Genomic DNA, 19,960 nt, shown 5'->3' on the forward strand with positions numbered 1-19,960 from the left:
CCTTCAAACTAATGGATCCATTTCTCTGCCCAAATCGTATTTCATTACATGCCCTCATTGTCTTGTTTTCAGTGGGAAAATTCTTGGCTGCAAGCCTTGATATTTTACACAGCAAAATAGAGGGGAAATCAGATCTTTAAAGTGATAATGTTTACAATATTCCAAAGTTAAACCTATAACTTTTAAATTGTACGATATGCATTAAAAGTATTTCTGCTATTTCTAGGCATAAAACAGATTTTTAACAATTTCAAAGTTAAAAATGGTATAGCGACAGCTACTTTACATATGTCAGTGGAATACAAAGAAAATTGAATTACTTCTACCACTCATGTTGTTGGATTCCAACCAGGCTTTATGTTGTTCGCTCTATAAACTCGCAGTTGATATGACAGCTATTCATAATTAGTCATCATAACTCGTGGAATTTCAAGTTGTCAAGCAATTTTGTTATTAATTTTTATGTGCTCCCAGTATTTTCAGACTCAAGTTTTTTGCCCATACATAAAGCTCAAGATAAACTGGACTGGATGATAATAAAGCTATTATGTGGAGAGAGATAATGCTGGTGTTTAAGCAATTTTCTTGAGTATAGTCAATGTCGCATGATCCGAAATGTCCGATTAGCGTCTCATGCTTCACATTTGAGTTCTGGGTTCGTAGCTTTGCTTTGCTAGTATAGCCTGTGGTTAAAATTGGAAATAGGTCAACTTTTCAAGTTGCGATGAAAGCACCAGACATTCAAACTGCCTAAAGCCCATGCACCAAGTGTCAAGCTTGTCAGCTGCATGAGCAGTCATACCAAGTAACCATGAGCATTGGTTTAAATGAGGATTCAAACACAAACACATGGGGGGTGGCAGCCAGGATGCAAAAATCTAAACTTTATATTTTTGGGAGTCGTTCATTAAATCTGTAGCGCCCTACAGATTTAATGCTACAAGCTTCAAACTTGGCCAGGTTACTCTTAAGACATGGAGGGAAAAATTCATTGAAAAACTTTTCCAAACTCTGAACGGTGTGGGCGTGGCCAGGCGGTGAAAATCGTGTGATGGCGTTTGTGATTTGAAAGCCTTATCATCATCACAAAGTCATGAAACTTGGCACACACGTCCACCCTGTCTACCTCGTACGTATGTAAAGGGTATCGTGTGTTAACGCCTTATGTTTACAGTTTGTTTGGCTACTGATCAGGATTATCATGGATGATTTTAAAGTTCTACTAATTTTTACGTTTGTGGCCTTATTGCATTTGCCACCCCAAACCTGCTCGCACAGTTCAAAATAGAGGAGCACCACTCTTCCGTGGCCGCTCCTGCGTCCACTATCCACTGACTGTCTATATTTCCCTCTTATTGCCTTCAGTTTTGTTGTGATCGCGTTGTCTCCTCCTTCACATGAGGAAAGTCCTCGATTCTGAGGATTTTGATTGGCTTGCATGGCTTTATTCCTTTCCCTACACTGCCGCCAATAGGTTTGGCATAGTTATTATGGCGCTTGAGGGCGTATTTATGCGGGTTGATGTAAATGACAAGTTTTTTGAAAACGATGTTGTGTGCACGATGTTATTATTGAAAACGGAGGGGGGGAAATATTCGTTTCTCTAAATACCCGGCTATGTGTAAATGTGGCCTGAGTTTAGAGGAAAAAAAAACTGTAGTGGTACTAGAGGTGATCAGGAAAGTGGATGCAGGTGTTCTTTAAAGGGAATGAGGAGCTGGTGAGAGGCAGGGAAATGGGAACTTCAAGAAAAGGGAAAAATTTCCAAGAGTAGACCCAAATACATGCCGGTGTCAAAGGAGAAATAACTAAATTCTTACACCAACAGCAAGTAAGACAAAGTGATATTAACTCAAAGTGTGACTCCTCCAAAATCATTTTTGTTCACTTCAAAAAAGGTAGACGCCACTTGAAAGAAAATTTTGTGCCACTATTATCTCTAGGATGAAATTCAGAACACAGCTGTTGCACCACGCTGCTCAGAAAACATCAACAACATCCACCTTCAGTTTTTCACCTGTTCATTCGACCAAACTGGGTAACCTTCAGTGTGTCTATTGTGCATGCTGCTACTGTGAGATGCATCGCATCCTCTTAAGATGTGCTCCCCTCCCCATTCAGGCTACACCACTGCTCTGTTATCTGCCTTTTTTACTAATTGAACACAGTTTGAGCTGCTGGTTTACACTTAGAGCTACTGAGCTGCTGTTTGGATTTGTGAGTTAGAGGATGTTAGTGTGATTCTAGTGCGCAGTTGTAAAAATGTGTGTTACTGCTGTTTACTCCAAGCAGTTGCTTCCTCCCACGCAGTTTACTTTAACTGTGCACACAGGTGCACATTAAAGATCCATTTTCTATCAGTCAGTGTTGAATTTTATGTCTTTGACCTCACAACTACACACACACGCTCTGCCTTTACATTAGAGCGTGCTTTGAAGATCAGAGCTCTGCCGCCAGAGTCTCCTCTTCTATAAACACTAGGGATGAGCTTTTATTTTAACCAGTGCCCCCTAACAAGATCACCAGCCAAGTCACTTATCCCAAAACACTCTCAGCCTTCATCAGTGAGTTTTCATTAGTCTCCTTTTGAGTTAGATGTTGTTTTTTCTGAAGTAGATAATTGCCCTTCATCAAAGACGCATCTAAGATTCACATGGAAAACTCTGCCCTAATTAAGACCAGAGCAGCAGGAGCTGTCAACCTGGAGTATGACTTCTGATCGCAGGATTCCCTAATTGCCTCAGTTTCGTTATTCACTCCCTCCTCCTTCTCCTCCTCCTCCTCTGCCTCGCCTTCATTAGTTCCTAGCTTACTTCCCACCTCGGTTCTCTCTAATGACTGGTCAAATGTATGCCAGACAAACAGCTCCAAACAAGCCTTGCTCCATCGACTTTGCCCTGCAGCGCTCAACCTGCAGAGGTGTGTCAGTGTGTGCGCATATCTACACATAGAAACAGGTTTGATTCTGAAAACGCAGCGCGTTTTCCCACCATAACTGGATTTACCGTTGTCTGCTTTTCTGCTTTTGCCCGCCGATGTTGAGACTTTACTCTAATTGGTGACTGCAGTTGAATCGGCCCTCTCGTCTGCTCACCATTTGCAGCTGCTCTTTCTCTAATTTGCGTTTTGTTTCTCAATTTTTAATGCTTGATTTATTCATTCTCTACATTCCTATCAAATTCAGCTCATTAGCCTTGCATTTCTCCTTTGATATCCACCCTCCTTATAATTATCCCATATCATAAATTGAACAGCCTTGCTCTCACAGTAGGAGCCAGCTTTGACATTTACTTATTTAGAGGGCATTTCTGACCATAATCATATTCTAGGTTCTAGGTATTCGAGGTTTTACCACAAGCTATTTTACTGGATAATGAAATGACATACGAGCATTCTAAATTGACCCTCGTGAGATTTGTTTAAACTTTATCTAGAAATAAGTGGCCTCAGTTGACTCTGGATTGTTCTCTTTTTCCTCCACAGTGGCCAGCATTGTTAGACATGCTGGTGCAACGCCTCTGGAAATGGCAATGTCTTTTTGTGTGACATATATAGTAAAACTAATCAATTATCAAAAGCTAGTATATAGATTTTCTGGTGGTCCTCTATTTTTTCTTCTAGTGCATTATCAGATCAGTTTTTCTGTTTATGACTAAATATTTTCTGAACTAAAGACATTTTCATCAGCCCTGGTTATTTCTGTATTGGTTGCTACTAATTAGAAAATGCTAATAAGCTAAGCTAAGATTGTGAAAATATCTTTGACTGTAACCGCTAAACAGAAGCATGCCAGCATAGTTATTATGAACATACTGCAGTGCTTGCATTGGAATTTCTCTCTCGGTGTCTTACACTCTTATGGCCCATTTTCCATATATTTGTATAGCGTCAACAACTATGCCCCCTAATGTTCCATCTAAGGAGGGGCATTTCATTTCAACTGCAGGAAGCTTTGGATAACGACACAGAAACAGGACCAATAATGGATGGGAAGAAAAAAAGCCTGCTCGATGTGTAGCTGGTTTTGTGAACTGATGAATGTTATTTTCCCCAGGGCCGCTTGTGCAAGGTTGCTAATACCCAGTGTCCATATTCTGTCATTGTCCTGTCAGAACTATTTGTGCTCGTCTATGAATCCTAGCTCTTCTGATAATTGGCTAGAAGTGTCACAATTTGTGGAAAAAGTGAGGAGAAGGACCCAAAATGCAGACACGAGGCCAACAGGAGATAGAGGGAAAACTGAACTTAATTTCTTTGGAAAACACTAACAAAATTATTCCTAAACCAAAGAAAAATAACACAGTAACCAGGAATCAACTTGCCAAAGTAGCATAAACATGAAGTGGTTACGAGGATCTGGCAATAAGAGTCTTCAAGGAGACTTTATACTGCGGGGAGAGTGATTAGTGATTGAGTGAAGCTGAGGATAATGAACACAGGCGAAGGCAGTGGAACTAATGACCAGAACTGGAGGAAACTTAAAGGAGAACTCCGGGGCATTTGAAGCGCAATCCCATTGCTAGAGGTGGTCAAATACTGACAGTAGGACACAGACAGGTGCAAATCGGCGCTCCCTGTGCGGCGATTGCGCTGTTTGCGCAGCCTGTCATGCGAGGCTAATACGTGGTGGCCAAGGGGCAAATTCTAACCCTTCCACGTAAAACAACAACTTGCACACTGCAGAAACGTCACACCACTTTATAAACTATCCGACAATAAAGTCACAAGCCTTACCATCAAAACCATATGCATGGTTCTTACATTACTGGCATGGGGACGTTACAAAACAACTTTATAAACAGCATGTCACTTACCTGTTGTCGGTATGCGCGCGCATGTGAAAGCCCAAAAGAGTCAATGGACGATAATCCCATATACAAAGCAATTATCTTCTCTAGAAAAACTGCGTTCAAGTATTTAAAACATTACAACAATACATCCCCAGTAATATTGTTGTTATGTTTTAAATAGTTTATCATGGCTGTTCTAGAGAAGATAATTGCTTCGTATATGGGAGTATCGTCCATTGACCCTTTTGGGCTTTCACATGCGGGCGCATACCAACAACCGGTAAGTGACATGCTGTTTATAAAGTTGTTTTGTAACGTCCCCATGCCAGTAATGTGAGAACCATGCATATGGTTTTGATGGTAAGGCTTGTGACTTTATTGTCGGATGGTTTATAAAGTTGTTGTTTTACGTGGAAGGTTTAGAATTTGCCCCTTGGCCACCACGTATTTGGCTAGCATGACAGGCTGCGCAAACAGCGCAATCGCCGCACAGGGAGCGCAGATTTGCACCAGTCTGTGTCCTACTGTCAGTATTTGACCACCTCTAGCAATGGGATTGCGCTTCAAATGCCCCGGAGTTCTCCTTTAAGGAAACTGTGGAATAATGACCAGAATCAAAACATGAGAACATGGAACAAAATCAAACTGAGAACATAGCACCAAAAGAATAAATGATTAAACCATGAAAAACACTAGGAAAAAACTCAAAAGACAGGAAAAAAACAGAACGCAAAAAACACAGATCGTGACAAGAAGAGACTAACGTTCTTCCAAAATGAGGTTCTTATGTCAGCTGCAAAGGAAAAAGGGATACCAAGCAGAAGATGCCAAGTGAAAGCAATTCTGTTAAAGAGCTTGAAGACAAGAAGTGGAGCAGCCTATGGCAGCCATGTTTGTTGTTAAGTGATAAGAGGATGGATTTCCTCTTGGTTGATATTAAAAAATAGGGCAGCTGTGCCTTTGATGGAAGAGTGGTTGTCTTCTAATTGGAAGATTAGTTGTTTGATCCCTCCCCCTTCCACACATCAAAGTGCCCTTGGGCTAGACGTTGAATACCTACATTGCACCTAATATGCATACTGGTGAGTGACTGCATATATAGTGCCGCATATATACAGTACATATAATAAAAAGGGCTGTATGAGCATTTGTTTCACTGATATGATCAGTGTGATCAGTGTGACTGTCCTTACTACTTATTACTAGAATGATTTGTTATTCTTTTGACTGATTTGTTTGCTCAAATTTGGTAGTTTGATATAGATTTTTTAAAATACAGGGTTTTGCCCACATATATGAGGTGTTGGGACAGAACTACAACTTGCTCCAACAAGAACACTGTCCAAACTAAATAACAACACAAACTCTGACTCTTCAAGGAACCGAGTCTCATAGAAATTACACAAAGAAGTGATACCTGTTGTCCATGCTCCAAAGTGAGTGAATGAATGTAAACTTACTATAACTTGTGGTCAGCAAAAAAAATTGGTTTTTGAATTTACTGATTTTATAACACCTTTCTTCACATGTCTAATGTTGTAAGACTTGTGACTGCAAGCGGCTTCATTTCCCCCATGTTACATGATGAAATATGAACCACAAGTCCTTAAAGGGCCGTGGAGGACAAAAGCTGCATATTAGTCATATTAGCAGCCACATTAACAGGGTGACACAAAGTAAAATATAGTTATATGTACATCAGGGTTTAATTTTCCCTTTTTTTTGTCTTGGAAGACACTTTTGTAAAGATTAGATTACAACCTTAGTGTGTTAGAAGCCTTTCCCCTGAGGAGGATTTAGAAATAAGATACATTACTGATGAGCCTAAAGGTCAGTCCTGAGATGGCTGAAAATACTCTTCTTTGTTGTGGCATCTCTGGGTTATACCAGACAGCTAGACAGCATCCTGCTGGGCTGGATGATTGTCACCCTTTCAGAGCTCACATTTACAGGCCGTATCCTCCATCTCGCGTCCTTAAAGACCCAGTCTCCTCGCTAAGCCCTTACTCGATCCCCATTTCCACAGCATTCACCCACATTAAATCAATAGCAACTCTCAAATGCTATTTCTCTGCTCTGAGGGGGTATAGCATATGTCAAGCGTAATGTTTCGTTGCAATGTAAGTATGTCTGTTTCTCAAGGGACCTAGTTGAGACAGAAAAGGGAGGAAGGGGACTCGGGTGAAGAATTAAAGCTTATTCATTCCCCCTTAAGACCCATGTGAGTTTTAACTACCAATTATTGCCTGTGTTACCAAGGGGCTTTGAGCCCTGACCACGAAGCCAATCAGGGCAGCTTTGCTGCACACAATTTTTTTTAATCCATAATCACATAGTACTAATATGTGATTATACAAGTCCTCTATAGATTGCATGCCTCCCTGTTGTTTAATTATACACTGTTGTACACATCCTCCACATGCCACTCAGTAAGACCACCCACCCAACTCACAATCAGCCACAATGTGTCCAAAAAACAAAAAGAAAACAGCAGAAAAAGAAAAGCACACATTTAGAATGGCTAGCGTCATGTTCATTCTCTTTTTTTAATCAACAGCACATAACACACTGCCTTTTCCTTGGTACCCAAACACCCGCCCGCCTCGTCTCCCTTTGTTATCAAGGATACCGCTTCTCCAGGTGTTTTGGGGCCAAACCTCATCTTCCTTTCATCCCCTACACTGTCTCTCAAGGTTAATCCACCCACCCCTTGGAGCTATGTTTTTCTCGGGTCAGAAAGTCAGGCAGGAAGTCAGACAGTGATGGCTCCTGCAGATCCATGAAGGACAAGCTCGGTGAAAACAGACGAGGATTCAGATGCCGACAGAATGAGGAAACAGAGGAGGGCACCCTTCGCTGTTGGGGCTGTCACTCCTGCAGGCAGACAAGAGATGTAACTGGCTGTTGTTGGTCTGCTTTTTTTCTTTTTTTACCCTTACTAGGTCACTGCTGATAGATGGATAGGCTTAACAAAACCAGGGCAGGCATGTGGTGAGCGCCACAAGTGGGACAAGGTTACCCTTCATTCCTCATGGTCTGAAAACTTCGCTATACAATGAGTTCGTTTTAAGTGAGATAGCATAGTGCATAACATAAAGAAAACTTGTATATAATTTTAGACCCTCTGTTCTTTTTTACCCTGCACTTTTAGAACAAAATGATCATTTCTTGTAGATGTAGCACATTTGTAGTCATGTCTTCATGGTCCCATTTAATCCAACCATTTAACCAGTTAATTTTTTGGGCTTTTATGCCTTTAATGTATAGGACAGTTTAGAGAGACAGGAAGCAGGGGGCAGAGAGAGGGGGAACGACATGCAGCAAAGGGCTGTCCGATGTGGGACTCGAACCAGCTGCAGCGAGGACTATGGCCTCTTGTTCATGGGGCGCCTACTGTACCCACTACGCCACGGACCACCCCTTAACCAGTTAGTTGAAGAAAGCTGGAGATCTTTTTTTCTCGTACCAAGAGTATTTGGTGGAGTTTACATGTGTTTATTAATTGTATATGAGCGATGCTTACTGTGAAACTGAGACCTTTTTTTTTTTTTAGATAAAAGGAAAATAATCTGTTCTTCAGCTGTCGAAGCAAGCAGTTATTGTTTCTTTGGCTGTTTACCAAACCACCTTAAAGTAAGAGTTCCACTATAGATACTGATTTATATCAGCCTTAATGGAGGGACTTCAAATCCAATTTGGAGGAAGCATTTAAGGTGGTGTTCCCCGACTCCTGTCCTTGGGGGCTACTGGCCTACAAAATTTAGATGATTCCCTGCTTCAACACACCTGGCTCAAATTAATGGGTCATTCGCAGGCTTGTGCAGAACTTGAGGGCAAGCTGTTGAGGAGAGCCACTGTATTTGAATACAAACTGTGTTGGAGCAGGGAAACATGCAGGGCAGTGGCCCCCGAGGACCGGGGTTTAGGAACATGGACCTAGAACATGTGGTCAAAGAAACTCTCAAGGCAAGTAAAGCGCACCATCTGCAGAATATAAAGATAAAACAAATCTATCAGGGTAAAAACAGGAATATTTGGAATGGCCAAATCAACAATTTATGACATTTGGAGTAAGAATAAGAATGTGCTTATGGCAACATTAGAGGAAGTGGATCTGGTAAATGTTCCACAGTCATATTGCACCTTTTAAACCTTGTACTAGACAGCATTCTACATGTGTCTCTCGTTCATTTCTCATATGCATTGTACACATAGTAGGCATCAATTTGTCTCTAGAGTCACACAAATAAATGAACAAATCATTTGCACTGTGAGATTATGTATCTCACTTTAACAACTAGGCACGCTTGGGACTGAACTGTAGACCGTTGTTGATGCTTGGTGGGTGACCTCTCTTAACAGCTGAGCCACAGACTACACATCATAAACACTTGCATGGGAAGAGAACAGTTGCAAGATGAGTCCACGAGAGCAGAAACAAAGAGTTTCACCGCAAGGCACAAACCATTCATTAGCCTCAAGAAGAGAAAGGCCAGAACCGACTTTCCCATAAACTCCTTAAAAAGCCAGAGCAGTTGTAGAACCATAATTTTTTTGACAAAATAAAGTAAGTGTGTCATGGACATACGTGGCTTCCAGTGACACTGAGCCACTTCTATTCAATGATGATATGACAGAGGAGAGGGAAGCACTCGGGTGAATTTTCATTTGTGTGGATGCATATTGTCTGTTTTGCCAAATGCAGCAAAGTGAACTGAATGGCACTTCAAAGTACAAATGGACACTGACCCAAAACACACTGCAAAAGAAACCCAGGAGATTTTGAAGGTAAAGAAGTGAATTATTCTGAAATGGCCACTAACAACTGAGGGCAGCTGCAGTACAATCCTGGTAAAGGAGAAAAACACATTGTTTGGTGAAATCAATGGAGTCCAGACTTTTGGTTGTCATTGCCTGCGAAGGACAGTTGACAAATGATTAAAAATGAACATCTTATCTATGGTTATGTTAACTTGTCCAAACACATTTTTTAAAAAGAGGATTTCATTTTAGCCCCTCATCCAGTTGAATTTTCAAATTAAAGCTGAGAGTTTGTACTTTAAGCCACTATTCATCATATCAAAGTAATTTCAATATATGATGGGAAACAGATGAAATAACAAACACTGCGTCAATAACTTAATATTTCTGAACCTAACGATGTATGCTATTCTTTTCTGCTCTTCTTCTGTCACTGACATAATAAACAGAAAACAGTCGTAACTGTCCCTGAAGGGAAATTTATTTCCAAAGCCTGCACATGTTCATGACTCAGGAGAGATGCACAAATGCACTTTTCATACTTTTGACATATAATGTAATATGCTGTGCTTCTGAAGTCTGAAGTAATGTTCAAAGGCAGGCGCTGAAATAAATATTCACGTTTTGTTTAAGGTCAAGTTATATTTGGGATGTTATAGTGGATGCGACTGCCTCCACAAAGTTATTGTACAGCATTTGGAAAACTTTTCATTTTTATTGCTTTATCACGGTGTCGTATAAAACTACAGAGTAAAATACGATTTGTATGTGTGTGTGTGTGTCTATTTAAAGTTATTATTTCATTACAAATTTATAACACAAAAATCCAAGATAAAAAAAACATGAATCTGTTGGTTTTTTGGGGGATTTTTTTGTAGGTTTTTCTTCTTGATGGTGAGATATTAATCTTAAAGATAAAAGTACGTTTGTATGAGCCAGAACATTTTCGTCTGATTTGTGGTGGAGAAGAAAAATACGTGTGATAAGAATTGGATGAATGTACAAAGAGTAGCAGGTGTCTGATGGATGTTTTGTAGTCTTCTGGTTGTATAAAAAAAAATAAGAGGGGTTTTCCAGGAAACATGAGAAGAGCATTTAAGTGGAGCAGCTTTATTTCCTTTTGCCACAGCAGAGAAACCATTTCCTGGATTTCTTTTTCACCTCCAGTAAGACAAAAGAGCTCAACAGCAATCATTATCCATTATTTAGGCTAGGTTTGCATTATTGATCACAGCTTTGATCGAGTGTAAGCAGACACTGATGGGGGAAAAGGAAATAAACAGAGTATAAATGCAGAAAACATTTTAATCATGATCGCAGGTGTTTTGTTAAGTAAGGAGAAACAAAGCCGGTGATATTGGACACATACATGATTGATGTGTTTTGAATTATAAACCATTCATTGCATTAATCATTAATCAGAGTACGATTTTCACAGAGGTTTTTGAGGATTAATTCAATTTGCAAGAAATGTTCAATTCTAAGGAAGCGCTACCATCCATTTCTGAGGTAAACCACAGTTTACCTCAACTCCATCGCCCTAAACCAAACTACCATATTGGATAGGTCATGCAATTCCGGCTGAAATGGAGAGTCCCAACTATCCATCTATTCATCGATAATAGCCTAACAAAGCTCCCAAAGGCCAATTCTAGCCAGAAAAGCCTACTCAAATTCTCTGCGAGACAGAGAGGCGGGAATAAGGTCTGCGAAGCTACTTAGAAATGGGATTTCTGACCTGCTCAACCGGTGTTACAGTGCTGCACTCAGATGGACTGTCAAGGCGCTGGCAGGTGGGAGAGGGAAGGGCAGGGGGAGGAATGGATGGCTGCTGCTGCTGCTGGTGGTGGTGGTGGTGATGATGTAGACCACCAAGACCTCATTAGCACATTTCATCAAACAGGATGGCACCAGAGTAGCTCTCACTGTCTCTATATATCGCTTTCTCTTCCTCCCTCCTTTATACTTCCTTGGTTTCATCACTATCTTGCTCCTTCTGTGGGTTCTTTTTCTTACCCACCTCTTTTTCATTTCTGACTCCCTTTCCTCCAGCACCGTCAGGTCTCATTAAGCAGATGAGCCCATACTGCTGCTAATCTGCCACTAAGTCAAAGTCAGAAGATGATAATGATAATGACACATTTCCCCGCCGCCGCCACCTCCACATACATCTACTGTAGCTATAATCATTTATTTTTTGTTAATGCCAAGAAAATGTAAATCTGTTATGGCAATAAGAATGTAAATAGCTCCCACATATCCGCTGAAGTGATATTTCAGAGCATATAAAAGGGCTCTGCAGTCCTGGTTTGCATATCATTGATTTTCAGTGCGGAGATCTGAATGGAAGCAGGGGAAATCCCAGACATATGCACACATATAAGGCAGCACCACACATCCCAACAAAATGCAGCACAACATACACGAGTAGGTCCATGGTAACGGTTTATGTGCTTACTGTGGAGAAAAGGAGGCAAAACACTGAAAGAACATTACACGTACAAAGTGCCAGTGTTGTCTGAAACAGAGTCTGGATCCTTAACAACAAAAGGAGGCTACTGTAAAGACAAGAGAGAGTAGAATAAGCAGAAGGATGTTGAGCCACATTATTATTATGCAACATAAGTGAGCAAACACGTGCAATATCACTGCAAAGTCAAATGATTCAAAACTGTACCACCTTTCAAGAAATGAATCCTTTCTGAGAGGAAATTCCTCTCATGAAAATACAAATACTTTCAGGAGAACGTACTGAAAACACTGACTAATTGCAGCAAAAGTGAACACACCAGTGGTCTGTGTCACACTTTGCAGTGCTTGGTTCCATCTGCACTGTCTAAACATAAAAAAATTAAAACCATCACTTCACCGATGGGTAATTGTCTCTCTGTCTCATATTTAATTGGTCAAATTTGCATTGTTGCTTTGGAGATTGATTTTTTACAAAAATATAATTATTGCTCATTATTTTAATTTACAGATGCTGCGTTGTGCTTATCGTTGGACATTAACATTATTCTCCCACAGCAATCCACAGTCTGTCATACCAAAGGCAACATACAATATTACAGTGTATTCATTTATCGAATGTGCTATGTTAGTTATTAATAGTTGACATGTTGACAGCCATCCTTTCTTTTTCTAACTCTATTCATTTATGCATTTACATTTAATGACCCTGAAGAGTTGGTATGGAGGGGGTATGGATAATGAATGAATGAATATGTTTAGTATGAGCAAGTTTGTTGTAGTCTGTAATGGCAATGGTTCATAATCTCCATACAATTACCAACAAAGCTGTTAAATGCTCTTAGAAAAGACATATCAGCTGCAGCTCAGCCTATATCACGGCACCAAAAGTGTTATTTTAAGCCTATCATTTGTCATCTACACTACACTGTGGACTTTTATCAGATGTATACATAAATCATTTAAAAAGAAAAGAACGGACGCTATAACCACCATCTATATCGGTGACCAACTAAAAATCAATCGACACACAATTGCAGCCGTAATCAAGAGGTATAGAACAACTAATCAGAGCCGCAGTAGCCGTCCTCCTGAGATGAAACAGCACAAAGAGTGCAGCTTGTACAATCTATCTCTGAATAACACACTGGCAATCAGTGGAAACTTCTGTGACACCTCAGACAGTGTGAAGGATACTGTGGAACAGACATCTCTATGAAAAGTCCCAGAAAAGAAAGATTGCTTGCACTGCACAAACGTGTAGCTTCAACTGTACTGATTAATATCTGCTGCTCTTGATTCTTTCGTCAGATAAAACAGATATACTGTAAATTTGTCCAGCTCAGATGGGGTCTGGCATGTTTTTTGTGAACCTGTCCAGGACTACCACAGTGAATGCTGTGAAGCACAGAGGTGGGAGTGTGACGATGTGGGGCTGAGACTGGCCATAGATTATTGGGATAATATAAAAAGTGCCTGATGAAAACTTGTCTTGAGCATCTTGGAGAAATATTCTAGGAAACGCTAACAAGCTTCTGAAGACGAGTTCAGTGAAAACTGTGACCTGGCCAAGTATGGTGCCACACCTGCATCCACATTTAAGGAATGTTAGAGAGAAGAGCAACAAAAAACTCCGCTTGCAAAGATCAGTTAATCACCAAAACAGTAAAATGCCTGAAACGTGGAGGAAAACGCAAAGATCTTTAAGTCTGCACGGTGGTGTGGTTGTTAGCACCGTCGCCTCACAGAGGGTTCCAGCTTCAATTCCCAGCTGGGGCCTTTCTGTGTGGAGTTTGCATGTTCTCCCTGTGTAAGCTTTGGTTCTCTCCGGGTACTCAGGCTTCCTCCCACTAACCAAAAAGCGTGCATGTTAGGTTAATTGGTGTCTCTAAATGGTCCCTGGGACATTCAGGAGTGAGTGTGAGTGTGATCATTTGTCTCTGTGTGGCCCTGTGATGGACTGGCGACCTGTCCAGGGTGTATCCTGCCTCTCGCCCAATGACGGCTGGGGTAGGCTCCAGCGCCCCCGCAACCCTAAATTGGATTAAGCGGGTATAGAAAATGGATGGAAGGATGAACGGATAAAAATAATTACAGTTAAAGGTGGGGTAGGGGATCTTTTTCTGGAACATTTTTTTACATATTGCTTGAAATACTCTTCACACCCCCATTGCAACCAATTAATTAAAAGTTTTGACACAAATATGAAAAGTTTTAGTGGCCTCTAGAACGTACAATCTAGGAAAAACACTATCCAATCATACTGAACGGACTGTTAACGATGATTGGATTCTGATGCCGTCTATCAAACTGCAATCTGCTCCTCCCTCCCCCTCCTTCCCCCTGTGCGCGTACCCTGCTCCGTGAACGAATTACGCGTCCAGAAGCTTGGCAGGAAGCTAAACTAGAGCCAGCTTGGCTAGCACCTAGCATTATTAAACGTATAGTTATCATATACTAAATACTAAATACTAAATACGGCAACGATCGATGCTTGCTGTCAGAACAGCGCTCGTGCACCTTCGTGCTTGTGTGCGTTCATGTACTCTAGAGGCGTGCCTTCGGGGGGAAAGTGAAGAAAAGGGTTGGGACCTTTTACCTGTGTATTTTCAAAATGCAGCTTCGCTGGACTCAAAATCCTGGATCTCCTACCCTACCTTTATCTTCTCATTTGTAGAAAAAAAATCATAGATATCATAATGATTATTCAACCATTTCTAAGAAATATTAATGAATAATCATAATTCTGCACCACAACTAATAACAGAGTTCATAAAGTATTAGTGATGGATATAATGCATTATAAGTTTAGCAATCACAATGCTTTTAAGTTCAGTGTCTACAGTGACAGTGCTTGACACTTTTATCTATCCTGAACTTTATTTGGAGCATTTTGTTGGATGTTCTACATTCGTGACTGTTTCTATGTCCTATGTTGACCTTGTTTTTTTGTAATTTCTTGGTTTCATTTTTATTCCCTCTGCTCCTTAGTTAGCTGTAGTTCCAGCTCTAATTTGTTGCCCTTGTTCTCTTATTCATCCTGTGTATTTAATTCCTGTTAACCTTGTTGAGCTGCCTTGTTTCACACCTGGTTTCTGTAGATTGTCATCATGTGTTGTTCATTTGTAATTTCTTCCCTCAGTATTCATTCAGTATAGTTTCCTGCGTTCATTGCAAAATCCTCATTGTCATTACCCACTCTCACACAGTGGATGTTTTGTCTTTGCTCACATCTCTTTTGTCCTGCATTTAGGTTTGATTCATTCTGGGTTTCTGAAGTATTTTTTCTCATTGGACCCCCTGCCTGTGCGGCATCTTCTGTGTGTTCTTATCAGTTTTATTCTTTCGTTAGTTTTGGACTCTTTAGTTTTATTGTCCTGCTTCCTGAGTCCTGCATTCGGGTCCTCATCCAGCTTCAAAAAGGGACTTTTATAAAGAGTCATCCATTATTCTATATATCCATAAAAAAGTTTTCTAGAGCTACACAGTGTTGTGCCTGAAATGTATTGATTTATAGAAAGTGAATCAAAATCACAGCTTGAAGAAGAACAGGCAGTCACGGTGTATTATCATTTCATGATCAAAAGGATCTGTCACGAGACAGGTAGATATAAATATATATATATAAATATATAAACAGACATATATACATATACTATTACTGTATGTGCTGTACATGAAGGTTGGTTGTGCAAATATGCTGCATCTAACTACTAACACAAAAATAATTGTCTTGCTGTGTTGAAAATTCTTCTTAAACTACCAGTAAAATAAATATCTCGACGCACTTGTGTTTTAGTTACATAATCACCATCTGTGATATTAATATTTTCATATTAGTGGTACACATGCCTCTTAAGTTCCTTGCTACAAATGTATTCTTTGTTAAATACTCCATGGGTTTGTATTCAAATAAGCGTTCCATGTGAGTTTCATTCAATAGAATAGTGGTTTAGCAGGTAAACACACATTCCTCTGTTGTGTGTGAGTGGGAGTAAGATTTAAGGTGAATCCTTTGTAAGACCCTCGGGCTTCAACTACTCACAAAGCAATATGACAAGCTACATATACCCTGGAGCCTCTGTTGCTACCTGTTTGTCAACAAAGCATTTTCTGCCTCAAACGCACAGTGAAGCTTTATGTCGAAGTTCCCCAAAGTGTGCTGTTATTGTCTGCTTTGCATATTCATGTTTAAACCTGGTCTAAACAGAACGTCAGAGCATTTTTAACTTACGGAAAGAGGAGTCTGTAGGCTTTCAAACAAACAAATATGGGGGAAAACCAACAGTTAAGCTCTTTTAAACACATTTTCATGTCGTTTTTTATTATGTTTTTCTCAATTTACTTAATTGCTTTTTTTTCCCTCCTCCTTCCATCAATCAGCCTCTCAGGATGCACTGCCACACCTGTGCCCTGGTGACCAGCTCAGGCCACCTCATCGGAGGCGGCCGGGGTAAAGAGATAGACCGGGCAGAGTGCGTCATCCGCATGAATGACGCTCCCACTGCCAGGGGCTACGCCTATGATGTCGGCCGCCGCACCTCCCTGCGCGTCATCGCTCACTCCAGCATGCAGCGGGTCCTGCGCAGTCGCCACGAGCTGCTCAATGTAACCCAGGACACGGTGTTCATCTTCTGGGGCCCCAGCAACTACATGAGGCGCGATGGGAAGGGACTGGTGTACAACAATCTGAGGCTGATGAACCAGGTGCTGCCCACGCTCAAAGTCCACATCATCTCCTGGCAGAAGATGCTGCAGTTCGACGAACTCTTCAAGAAAGAGACTGGCAAGGACAGGTGAGTGTGTCACTGAATCAGAAGCATTCATAATAAATGTACACAAAGAGGAGCGTGACTTATATTCTGACAGTAATACCTAGAACAGCCTATGTAGACTATTTTAGTAGCACCAAAACTATTTTATCAACATACTGGTTATCAATATTTTCTCTCTTGCCATGAATTTATCATGGGACACAATATGTGTCAGTTTAACCCATAATGACCTCTTGTTTTTACATTTTGAGCCTGGACCAACAAGCACATTGCACCAACGTTTTAAAGACACACAAACTTTTACCTAAAATACATTGATAAATTAAAAGCAAAGTTCTTTATTTCATATTTTTAGTTTCTTTTCACTGGTTGAGAAATTAAATGTTTTGGTGGATGGCTTTAAGTTTTTCAGAAAACAACCCTGCATGTTTTAGAGAAAACAAGATTTTAAGTCGTAACAACTTACGACTCAAAAAATTTAAGAATATGCTGAGTTTTGAGATCTTTATGATTGTAAACTGAGTATTTTTAGTTGGGCAAAATTTGATTTCCGACAATGTTTTTTGGGTTGTTACACTGAAATTGAAAATATACATTTTTAAAAGCAACAGTTATCTTCACTTCAGATATATTTACCCCATACTGAAAGTAAACAGAAGTGATGCATCTCCTTTTAATTTCAGACTCCTTAGTATCTGGTAAATCTGATTCATTTTTATATAGTTTTATGGCATATTTTCTTGTGTCTTTAAGCTGTCTTTAAACATTGCCCATCTTTTTCTTGTAAAAATCAATTATTCTGTTATGAATCATTAAACACTCTGAGGTCAGTCTCCTCCTGGAGATTAAACACACAATATGTGAGTTTTTTAACGTCATAAGAATGTAGGGTCTCATACTCATAAAGCAGATCCGTGGCCCCATATTTTTTCCTCAAACATATTTTCCTGTTCAAAAGATATACTTATGTCATATAAAGCCTGGAGAAATTTAAAATGGGAGTACTTAAAGTACTTAAAAAGGTACAACAAGACAGAGATCTTCAGTGCGACATATAGAAATTAAGATTTCCGTGAACAAGTACCATTGAGTGATGCGATAAAAGAGCTTCACTTGACCTTTATCGTAACCCAGTCAGTACTTTTCTAATCAGGTAACAGCTTAATTACGTCTGAAAGTAGCTCACAAATAGAAAATTCCAACCACATTAAATAAACCTGACTTCAGGTTTACATCTAAATTTTGTACGACTAGTCATCTTCAGTGATTTGCACCTTTGATATGTAGGATTTAGTGACATCGTGTGGCAAAGCTGGATATTACAACCAACTGAGAACCCCAACCCATTTACCAACTCAGTTGTCTGTGAAGAAATGAAAACAAATGCACTCTGGAGCACCTGTTCAAAGCGGGTCGTGTTTTTGATTCAAACGGCTTTTTGTAAAAAAAATAAATAAATAAAAAATTATTTTCAAATCAGTTCAAACTAAAGAAAACATAGCTGTGAACATTAAGTTGCATTTCTGCTCATAGATAACAAATGTTACACAATGGAAGTTTTATAATTCTGTTGCCATCATTCACAACACCTACTGTCAGTGCTTTACAATATCTGCCCGCTATACAAGCTGTTGAGAACTGTTTCCTGTCTTAATCCACTTCAATACTTATATGTGATACTAACTATATGCTTTTAGGTTTGCCGTGTTTAATATGATTAAGAATTTTGAAACATGATTGAGTCTTTTTTTACCCTTGAAGGTAAACTAGGCAGCGTTATCTCTTCAGTGTGTCGTAGTTCACTTTTCTGCTGTAAACAGTGAGCGTTTGGAGACACAGTTCCTATCGGTTAAATGTTGGCTGTGGGAATTCATGTCTCCGTATTGTTCTTGAAGTTTAGACTTGAAAGGTGTCAACAGAAAGTCTAGATGTCCATTTCCTGCTGGTGTGAAAAACCAATGCAAGTCAGAAAAAGAAAGTTAGTCCATCTCTTGTGTGTGATGTCCTCATGGCTCAACAGAAGATTCTCTGGATTTCACTTTGTTTAAAGTTGAAAAGCATTAAAGGACCCCTTCCCACAGTCCAAGCTCAGTTCTCAATCCTGTGGCCATTAATGCTGAACGAAAACCCAACCATACACACACAGGCATGCACACACACACACACACACACACACACACACATGGTATTCATGTGTCCCTCTCTTTATCTGAGCCTTTGTCTGGGGTGTCAGTGAAGACTGAATCTGACTTTGGCTTTAGACGGATGCCAGAGAAAGAAAATGCCAAGCTGAGGATTTGGCGAATGGCTCAAACACCCACAATTCTTACAAATGTTTACAGTGAGCAAGCAGCTTCTTTCACTGCTATTTTCTCCTTTGCATCCCTTGTATTATTGGGCTTTAACATCTCCAAAGCTTATTTGGGTCAGTTGCTCTGTGTAGCACTAAACTAGAAAAGAAATAAACCTTAGAGTATTCATGTAAAGCCTTCTAATAGGTGAGATCATTTTATAGAGAGTCTATTTGTATGTGTAATGTGATGTACCTCTATAAAAAAGCAATATTTTAACTAATTTACAAAATTATCCTTTTTTATTCTGTGAAAGTAGCACTAATAGCAGAGTTTCTGGATAATAAACAGTGCCACTGGCACCCCTGCAAGCTTGTAATTGTAATTATGGGTTATGCCATTTCAGTAAAGATAATTAGGATGGTGTGGGATGATGCCACAATCACTCATTTTAATAATACCGGCAGAGCAGTGCTGGGAAACAGGTGTCCCTCTGCACCCTTTGTGCTTCAACTGGTGATTAAAGTCAAATTGGCTTTTGAAATATATCTATTTTCCAGCTAGAGTTTCATGGTACGATATGAGGTTGGACCTCTCCTCCTCTTTGAAAAGCGTGTTTCTATTAACAGGGCCAGCCACATGAAAGGCTTAGTAGGCACACTTAATAGGACACACTTACCAACGTTTAACAGCCATGCACACATCTACGTGTTTTAAGTTATTTTATTTGATAAGGCTTCTGCTCAGGCTGATGGGTTTCAGTAAAAAGAAAGCCATACACAAATCAGTGGAAACACAGCGAATCGTGACTGTAAAAAAAAATGCTGCAACATGGCAGCAGATGATCAGGAGAGTGATCTTCTTTCACCATGTT

The 19,960-nt window shown here is 40.0% G+C and overlaps 1 protein-coding gene across 1 annotated transcript in view; it reads left to right on the top strand.

The window, feature by feature from the left end:
* The window catches only part of st6galnac5a (ST6 (alpha-N-acetyl-neuraminyl-2,3-beta-galactosyl-1,3)-N-acetylgalactosaminide alpha-2,6-sialyltransferase 5a), a 57,977-nt gene that overhangs the window by 22,713 nt on the left and 15,304 nt on the right, over positions 1 to 19,960 (top strand). Inside the window, exon 3 of the mRNA XM_075482855.1 lies at positions 16,404 to 16,816. Coding sequence (XP_075338970.1) covers positions 16,404 to 16,816 — 413 coding nt within the window. The remainder of the gene's footprint in view (positions 1 to 16,403; positions 16,817 to 19,960) is intronic.

The sequence above is a fragment of the Odontesthes bonariensis genome, chromosome 14, assembly GCF_027942865.1.
Source record: "Odontesthes bonariensis isolate fOdoBon6 chromosome 14, fOdoBon6.hap1, whole genome shotgun sequence".
In the NCBI taxonomy this organism is placed as follows: domain Eukaryota; kingdom Metazoa; phylum Chordata; class Actinopteri; order Atheriniformes; family Atherinopsidae; genus Odontesthes; species Odontesthes bonariensis.